Below are 9210 nucleotides of genomic sequence, written 5' to 3' on the forward strand. Positions count from 1 at the left end.
CTTCCATTTACTGGGAATCTACATCATGCACGGCTGACTGGAGCATGGCAACAATCATGTTCCCCTAAAGTCAGTAAATCTACACTACAGGAGAATTAAAGGATAATTGGTTTCATTTCCATATTAAAATACATTCAGAGCATATTGTCAGCATTTTAAAAAATTCATAACATTTCTCCAAATATGATTTCAGGCTCGGAAGAGAGAATACAAAATGAAGTGCATGAAAATTTACATTGCACATTTCACTGACGATGGCATTTTTTCTGTCTCACTAAGGTCACAGTCTTTATCTACTTATTCCTAACTGAGGAGCCTTAAGGAGGAGGAAACAAAAATGTACATTTTAGCATTAAAATAAAGCTTGTTTTGCATCTTCAACCAAAAATACTAATATGCCCTTTTGAGTTAAGAATGCACAGGACAAGATGCAAAGGAGTTAGAACAGAACATGAAGGGTTGGCCAATGCATACAGGAATCCTAGCTCCAGTTTATAGGCTGTTTATATATTCTACGAAGTAATGTCTTTGCTTGTGTGGACTGAATCCCTCCTACCACCACACAGTTAATGGCTTCGATCTACTGGAGATTTCTACAGTATGCTTAGAAGAGGTTTCTGTCCACAAAGTGCAGCTTCCCCTCCTGCTTCAGTCCAAAATGCCCCCCAAAGGCTACTTCTGGGGAAAAGGGGACTTCCAGGAACCCGGGGGGGGGGGGGAGTTGAGGTCTGCAGCGGGAGGGGGTAATCAGCAAAAATCACCCTCTTCTTTCATCTGCACAAATCTTCTATGAGATCCAAGCCAATATCTAGTGTGAACTAGACACTCCACATGTATCCAGTCGTACAGAAGTCCAGTCTGTGCAATTCTCCACCCCTCTTTTTAAAGGGGAAGAATAATTAAAAACATGAAAAACCAAATATTTAAAATGTATTATTTATGCTTTTAATGGTGATATGTTTAGTTGTGTGGTATATTTTAAGTCTGTTGTGATCCGCCCGGAGCCCACTTGTGTGGGGAGGGCGGACTATAAATTGAAGAAATTAATAAATTAAATTAAATTAAAAAAACATCTAGAGTGCTAAAACCCTTTCCCCAACCAGTTTAATCCAAGTCATCAAAAGCCAGCTCAAGTTTTCAAGCTTCCTTGAATGGTGGTGTGGCAGGGAATTGGGTACATTGGACTTCTGCATGATAGGATACTCAGTGGAGCTGCCAGCTATTGCCTGTATATAACACTACCTAGCTGATCTTTAGTTCTGAAAATGTCCTTGCTGGACATATCCCGATATAATGTTTCCCTCATTGAATATCTAAATCACTCTGCAAGTAGGGCATCTCCTTAGACTCTGAACATAGGCATAGCCTTGCTTGATCAGACCAAAAGTCCAGCCAGATGCCTCCAGAAAGCAAAGAAGGTAGTCATGAAAGAAACTGGTCTCCCTTATTGTTTGCCCCAGCATCATATATTTGGAAGGGTCATGCTTATGGATGTCGTTGTTCCATTTAACCATTCTGGCTGCAAGGCATTTTGAGTCCTGTCCTCCATGCATATAAGAATTTGCCTGTTGGATTGTGGCTGAAGAAACATGACCATAGTACAGGTTGTGGCAGAAGAAGCTGGTATTTCTGTAGTTAAGTGGAAGTCATACAGTGGTGGGTAAATACATTGCTGGAAACCCAGTAAAAGGCAGTCTTAGTGATTATGCAGCCCCAAGCAGAACCCTAGAATAACTGCTGCCTCGTCACTGGTCACCCTACCAGGGCCAAGCGAGGGGTGGCCTTTGCCCCATGTGGGGCAGTCAGGAGCTGCATCTGTCACCACAAGCCTGCCCTTTTCTTCCCCTCTTCTTCAGGTTGGGGCCTCTTGCCCATTGGCTAAAACTGCTCCAGTACCAAGTGTCACTTTTAGAAGTTCTGAAGCATTTTTGCGTTCATGTTTAATTGTTCCTGTGCACATAGCTACTGGAGGCATGAAGGAAAAAGATACAATTTACTCATAGCAGTGGTGGATGCCCTTCAATCTGTGCACTCTGATTTTATGCGATGCGTCCCTTCCCATCAACTAGAGGACATGACTTCTCATGGAAATCAAAGCAATTGAAAGTGTCAACTCTCACTTTCTTGCCACATCAGCATTATCTACTTGGATAAATATTTTCTATTGCTCACTGAGCAGAAAACTGGTTGTTGGGAGATGTGCTTGAATAACAAACAGTTTTGTAGAAGTCACTCATTTCAGCATCAGTACCCCTAGCGACACAACAGAAGGATGTTGTTTGCTATTTTTACAAATAGTTACAGGGAAGACACATTCTACAAAAGAACTGATAAGAGGAAGAAATTCTACTTCCTCTTATCTGTTCTTTTGTAGCATCAAACTTCAGGAAACATGCCTGTTGCATGAAAAGGAGAATACCAGGATATCCAGCAAAGCAGCTATCAGCCAGGTAGCAGAACCAGGCCACCTACAGATACGGTTGGGGTCTAAGCATATTGAAGGCACTCCTCGGGTATTCTGCAAAGAACTGAACTTTTGAAATTAAAAAGAAAACCAAAATGACCTGATGAGGACTAAGCATGCATCAAAATGCTCAGAATGTTGACGGCAGTGTAGTTGAGTCTGGGTTGATGGGGGTGTAAACGGTGCAGGGGAGAGCAGGCTGGGAAGTGCCTTGCATCCCATAGGTTCTGTCAGCTGTCTACACAAGTAGCAGGGACACAAGTAGGAAGGCGGTTGCTTTACTTCCACATCTCACAGTTACAAAGTAGCCTTGAGCTGGGCCAGGAAGTAGTTTTTCCTACTTCTCACATGTCTACAGAGTATATGCCCCACCCCAGCTATGGCATGCATGACCAAGCTGTGGCTGTGGGTTTCTCCTTTATGGTTCCTGCCCCTTTCTCCAGTGTTACATTGCCATAAGGGCTTCTGACTGTCCCTGTTCTACCGGTGTGCTTGAAGATGGGCTGGATGGTGGGTTCTTTTCACCACAGTCAGTTCAGAGGAGGTGGGGGGAGGAAACGGAAGGGAGCAGAAATTGGCCTTCTCAAGCCCCTAATAGCTTATAATTAGAGATGGGCATGAAACGAACCACGGAACAAAATTCCAGACGGAGTGGCTGGTTCATTTGCAGAGAAACATGCACTCTGTGGGACTTCATTTTAATGGAACAAACGACTTTCCCCAACCGTTCCATGGCCGGTTCAGAGCTTCACAGACCCCGCACCAGTTTCAGCCAATTGGCTGAACCCAGTGCGGGGTCTGTGAAACTGACAGCAGAAAGAGTCTGTCAGTTTCACAGACCCTGCTCAGTGTTCAGCCGATGGGCTGAAACCGGCATGGGATCTGTGACACTGACAGCCCGGGCAGCAAGAAAAGAGGCTGTCAGTTTCACAGACCCCATGGCTGAAGCCAGCACAGGGTCTGTGAAACTGACATCCCCTTTCTCCTGCTGCCAGCGTGGGGGTCTGTGAAACTGACAGCCAGAGCAGCAGGAGAAAGGGGCTGTCAGTTTCACAGACCCTGTGCTGGGTTCAGCCAACTGACTGAAACCAATGTGGGGTCTGTGAAACTGACAACCCCATTCTCCTGCTGCCTGGGCAGCAGTTTCAAACACCCTGCACCAGCTTCAGCAGCCGATGGGGGTGGTTGAAATGCCACGAGCCATGAACTAATTCGTGAACTGGGAAAAGGTTGGAAGTTCGTGGTTTGTGCAATGCTATGAACCACGAATCACGTGGTTTTTTTTTTTTTGGTTCGTGCCCATGTCTACTTATAATACCTTGGAGTAGAAGATTTTGGTCAGGTAAAATTTGTGAATCATTTATATCCCCTTAGATTCCTTGCATGCCACCAAATGTATATACAATTACCAATGGCAGTAAATGTATAATGACCATAATTACTAGAAATAATTTAGCCAGTATATCCACTACAAATGACTGTTTACATAAGAACTATACTAGCGTAAGTATGTATTATCCGAAAAGTACTCTTAGGCAAGAACACTGACATTTTCCTGTTAACAAAAGAGAAGGGGAATCTCGTGTGACTTGTTTCTTTTGAGTTAGCCTGCATCGGCTTCTATAGGTTTTTCAGTATATGCTTTATTTGTCTGTCTATGTCTATGGGTCTCACCACACAGTGACACCTAGCACATGCTGTTTAAGTGTTTGGTTTTGCAATTTTGCCTGGGAGCTGCAGTTTTAAAAGAGCTGCTGGATTGGATCCTGTGGAGAGAAGGATTCAACTCTTTTTGTAAAACTCTTTTTGGAGAAAAGGATTCACTCTTTTTGTAAAACAAAGAGTTGAGAGGGAGGGGTGGAAAAGAAAAGAAGGTTTTGGCTAGCTCCCTTAACTCCTTAGTTGCTGAAGTAGACAGTCTCCCCTTCCCTTGGCAGATTCCACCCAGAGGGGGTGGGGAGGGAGAGACTGTGTAGTTCAGCAACCCCTCTGGGTGGAATCTGCCAGAACTTAAAATTAAGAGGGTGGGGGAGACTGTGTAGTTTAGCAACTAAGGAGTTAAGGGCACTAGCCAAAAGCTTCTTTTCTTTTTCAACCCCCCCACTCTTGTTTTACAAAAAGAGTGAATCTGTTCTCTATCCAACTGCTCTTTTAAAACTACAGCTCTCAGGTATAATTGCGAAACCTGACACTTAAAGAGCACGTGCCAGGCATCACTGTGTGGTGAGACCCTATGTGTATATGCAACCTGTTTTCACTATTGCAAGGATGGACTAGTCCAAACAAAGTGGCTTACTGGTGCACTGAATGAATTGGTTTTAAGGAATTGCCTTATACTGTCAGGCCAATGGGCCTTATCTGGCAACATCTCTCCAGAGTCTCATACCAAGGTCTCCTTTAACCAGTCTGCCAAAATGGAGAGGGGCTGTGGCTCAATGGTATAACATATGCCTCAGTAGTGTAGCAGGTGCCTCCTAGGTTCATTCCATGACACTTCCAGTTAAAGGATTTCACATAGCAGTTATTGGGGAAAGCATTTTTGGAAAGGACCATGGCCCACTGGCAGAACACCTGCTTTGCATTCAAATCATGTCAGATTCAATCCCTGGAATTTCCAGGTAAAAGATCTGAGGTGACAGGAGCTGGAAGGGGCCTTTCTCTGCCTGAGACCCTGGAGAACCATGGCCAGTCAGAGTAGAAAGTACTGACCTTGATGGACCAATGGTTGGACTCTGCTTCAAGAAAATAAAGCAGCTATTCAACAAGATTCTTTCAAAAGGAGATTCATTTATGTGGAGTCCAGCAGTGTTGGCATGTTAATGTACTATATTGTCTGCTTGTCTCACAGGTTTTTGCTACTTCACACAGTAGAGGACAATCACGTTGCAACTAGTGGATTACATCATTATTCAAAATGGTCATGTTATACTTTTATGCTTACAGGTGAATGTGGGCACACTTCAATTTCCTGCTCGCTTTCATCATAGGAAGTGACAGATAAGATGAAATTTTATCAGTGGATTTTCTCTTGGCAATGAGGCTAGGGACTTGGGTGCTTGGAAGCTTCATAGAGAGCATGGCAGCAAGAACATAGCTCATTGTTTCCTAGAAATTGTGTCAAATGTGTTTTGATCCAGGCAGTGGTCAGCTGTGATCTTGTCATGGTCCTGTAACATGTCGGAGCATTACAAGTGTCCTTGTTACGCAGATAACTTTCTACTACATTCTGGAAAAAGAATAAAATGGACAAATCCCTGCCAGGATTTCTTATGGTCTACTGTTGTTATTGCATAAGTCATTTCCAATGAGTTACATTCTTTAGAAGAATTTATTCCGCACGTAGCCAGACACAAATTGCATCTCCTGGTAAGAAAACTTGTGTTGTTGAGCTGAGCCTTCTAACTTGACCCCAAACATGTTTCCAAATGTGATCGCAGTTGTTTGGAGATGCAGGTTGTCCACAGCTGTTTTATTGGAAATGTGGTCACATCCATGTTTAGAGATACAGGTTGTCTACAGCTGTTTTATTGGAAAGAAATTAAATCCATGCCTAGCTGAATAAATTCCACTGATGAACATGACCAAATCATGTCTGGAATTACTTACTAAATAGCGGTGGGCATGAACTGGGAAAAAAACAAACTATGCAGTTTGTAGTTCGTCCTGTTTCACGAACCACAAACTTTCACGAACTTGCCCCAGTTTACAAACCGGTTCAGGGGGTATAAATGCCACTTTCCATGCTTTCTGGGTTTAAATGCTCCTTTCTGTGCTGCTGCCCCTTTCCGTTTTGTCGGGGAGATCCCCAACAAGCAGCTGATCCAGGGATGGAAATGCCCCTTTCCGTGCCGCTTTGCAGTGACAGGGAAAGGGGCATTTCACCCCCGCAGGCTTGGATCAGCTGCTTGTTGGGGAGATCCCAACAGCGGCACGGAAAAGGGTATTGGGGTTTAACATGAACCAAATGAACTGGCAGACCAGTTCATGGAAGTTCGTGGAAAACGGGCTTCCATGAACCGCTGGGTCATGAAGCACAAACCGACCCAGTTCGTGATGAACTTTAGTTTGTCTTGCAGTTCGTGCCCATCTCTATTACTAAATAATCGCTGTACTTTATTAGCCTCATCTCTTATGTCTTTCCTGTTTTAGCTGTCTTCTTCTTTAGTTTGGTTGGTCAAACAGAGACCCCATAGATACTGACGATATCGGAGAGGGAATTTGGAATGCGTTTATCCACAAATTACTAAATACTGGCCAGAAGAAGAATTGCTTTGAAACGAGCAGAGCAACAAAAGGCCGGCGAAGCTTGTAGCCAGCTTTCAGAGAACGCCGGCTGCCCAGAATCCAAGCCGGAGCTCTCCCCACACCTAGGGGAACGAGCGGCGTTTGTTTACCCATTTGGGTCTTGACTGTAACTGCTCCAATTTTGGGGCACTTTGATTTTTGTATACTTATGTGAAATACTAGTTCCACCTGATGTGTGTGTAGGGGACTATGTATTTGTATGTGAAGTTAATAATACTGGAATTTGCCCATTGAAGGCTTTATAAATAGGGACCATACCGTCCTATATGGAAACTTTATTTTTGGTTGTACTTCCTTGAGCAGGTGCTCCCTTGCCGTTGGTGTCAAACAGAGACAACACCAAAAAGAAATTGAAGAGGAAACCAAGCACATTTAGATACATAAAAGATATATGGGTAGCATAACCACTCATCGTGTGACAGTATTCCCTGGTCAGGCTGATGGAGAAGGCATCAGAGCAATTTGCTGCCACGCTAAAATAAGTACCAGTGCTTTGCTATTTGAGCCATCATCTTGGAGCTGGTTTGTTAGTTCACTTACGTATTACATTTCTGTTCTGCCTTCTTACCATCACAGAACTCAAAGCAATGTATGTGGGGTTCCCAGAAGGTGAGGCACTGAGGCACTTTGATTTGCTGTTCATTTATTTCATTGGACTTAGAAGGATACAGTTCTGTTTAGGATTGCCCTGTAAATCATCCTTATCTCTATGTAGAATTTATGCTTAATATGAACAATGTAATGTGTACCCTAGTTATGGCTTTCTAGAAAAGATAGCTAACACATTTCCTGGTTCTTTTTCAGGTTGTGTGGAGGAAACTTGGAGATGCTGCAGGCTCGTGTCCTGGAATTAGACAACACATGTCTGGAAACCAGTATAAAGGACCAATGTAAATGGATACCAAAACAGAGAAGAGTTTCAGCTGCTGGTGGATTTGACCTAGTCACTGGTGCCTCTTCACTAACAATGCTATAACTCCATGCGCGGTCTGGATTGAATCTGGAAACTGGTACAAGTTTTTTTTTCCTCAAGAAGACTTGGCTGTAAAGTATCCAAATCTCCTGGCATTCCGTATATATCAAAATGCAACTCTGCCTCCTTTAATCCTGCCAGGAACATTTCAGCGTAGATTCTGAAGAGAATACAGCTGATATCGTCAAGGCTGCTCAAAATCTAACCTGGAAAACCAGAAGGCAAATCCATGGAGGAAGTGCTTATTTTTTTGAAAGCTGCAGTGGATTCCTGTGGAGATTTTCCCAGGAGCTTTTCACCAGATTGGAGAGACGCCAACAGACTGTGCCTTTGGTCTTCACAGTTTGGGGAAAGTCTGTTACCCCTGGTAGTCCCACACCTGAGCGTGACAAACGTTAGTTAATGGTGCTTAGGCAAATTGCAGCAGAAACAGTTTCTTTTCTGGTTTGTAGAATACTTGCATTCTGAGGTGCTAAAAGGCCTTCAAGTCTCTTAACCAGCCAGTAGTGTAGCAAAGAAATCTACAGCAGAAAAATAAAAAGCCCCTACCCCAAACAAAAGGGGGGAAATCCCATTTATTTTTATTCGTCTCAATGGATGTCTTCTAAAGAGAAGGCAAAGTCCATTCAGCGCACTTAGCAGCCCAATCCTAAAGTAACCTCAGTGATGGAGCACTGAAGGGGATGTGCTGGTGTAACAGGCAAGACCTCCTGTGTGCTGCAGACAGGATAGATCCATGCTGATGTCAGGTGGCTAATAGATGGTGGTTGCCTCCGCCAGTAGTTTGAAGTCTTAGCTGTACAATGATAGCAGTGGGATCCATTATCAAGCCTAGCTGGGGATTAGGCATGCCCTTTGGATTGCATAAGTAGGAACTAAAGAAGCACTCTAAAGATAAGGTGAGGGGTATGCAAGGAAGGACCATCTGGCTTGGGGGAGACAGGTAAAGGGAGTGCTTTAGGGTATGGCCCATTAAAAAAGTTACAAAAGGACTTCCATGCATTCAGCGGGCTGGAACCAATCAGGGGTTGGGATGTGCTGAAAAACAACATCGGGGCGGGGGGAGAGGGGCCCAATTCCTTACTTGAGGAACTTCCACACAGGGACTTGGAAAAATATAACCCCCCCCCCCCATAACAGCAGCAGCAAGTTGCATGGGAGTGGACTGGAACACCATCCCCACTCACCACTTCTGCAACAGCCCCTCCCATTTTTCTCTGCCAGGTCTGTGCAAAAGCACAGAAATTATTGATATTATGTCCTCCCCTACACCGCAGCCCAGCAACTTCCTTTCCCATTTCTCAGCTGAGCTGTATTGTAAACCTATAGCATAGCTTAGCTGATAGAAGAAAAAAGCCAGTTAAAGGTCCAAAAGGCGTGTGGTGGGAATGCAGACATTGGCTCCACTATTTTGAATGCAGAGTTTAGCTCTGCTGTCTCCCCATAGTGGCTGGGGGTGGAACAGCTA

General features: G+C 44.1%; 1 protein-coding gene across 3 annotated transcripts in view; it reads left to right on the forward strand.

Annotated features, from left to right (window-relative positions):
* The window catches only part of CCDC85A (coiled-coil domain containing 85A), a 186399-nt gene extending 177537 nt beyond the window's left edge, over positions 1 to 8862 (forward strand). For 2 of the 3 annotated variants that reach the window (XM_054996493.1, XM_054996510.1), the window contains one exon: positions 7574 to 8862. In XM_054996493.1, the coding sequence (XP_054852468.1) occupies positions 7574 to 7663 (90 nt within the window). In that variant the 3' untranslated portion in view covers positions 7664 to 8862. The remainder of the gene's footprint in view (positions 1 to 7573) is intronic. The other variant, XM_054996518.1, reaches the window with a different exon arrangement.
* Positions 8863 to 9210: the final 348 nt, after the last annotated feature.

Source organism: Eublepharis macularius, chromosome 1, assembly GCF_028583425.1.
Source record: "Eublepharis macularius isolate TG4126 chromosome 1, MPM_Emac_v1.0, whole genome shotgun sequence".
NCBI lineage: Eukaryota > Metazoa > Chordata > Lepidosauria > Squamata > Eublepharidae > Eublepharis > Eublepharis macularius.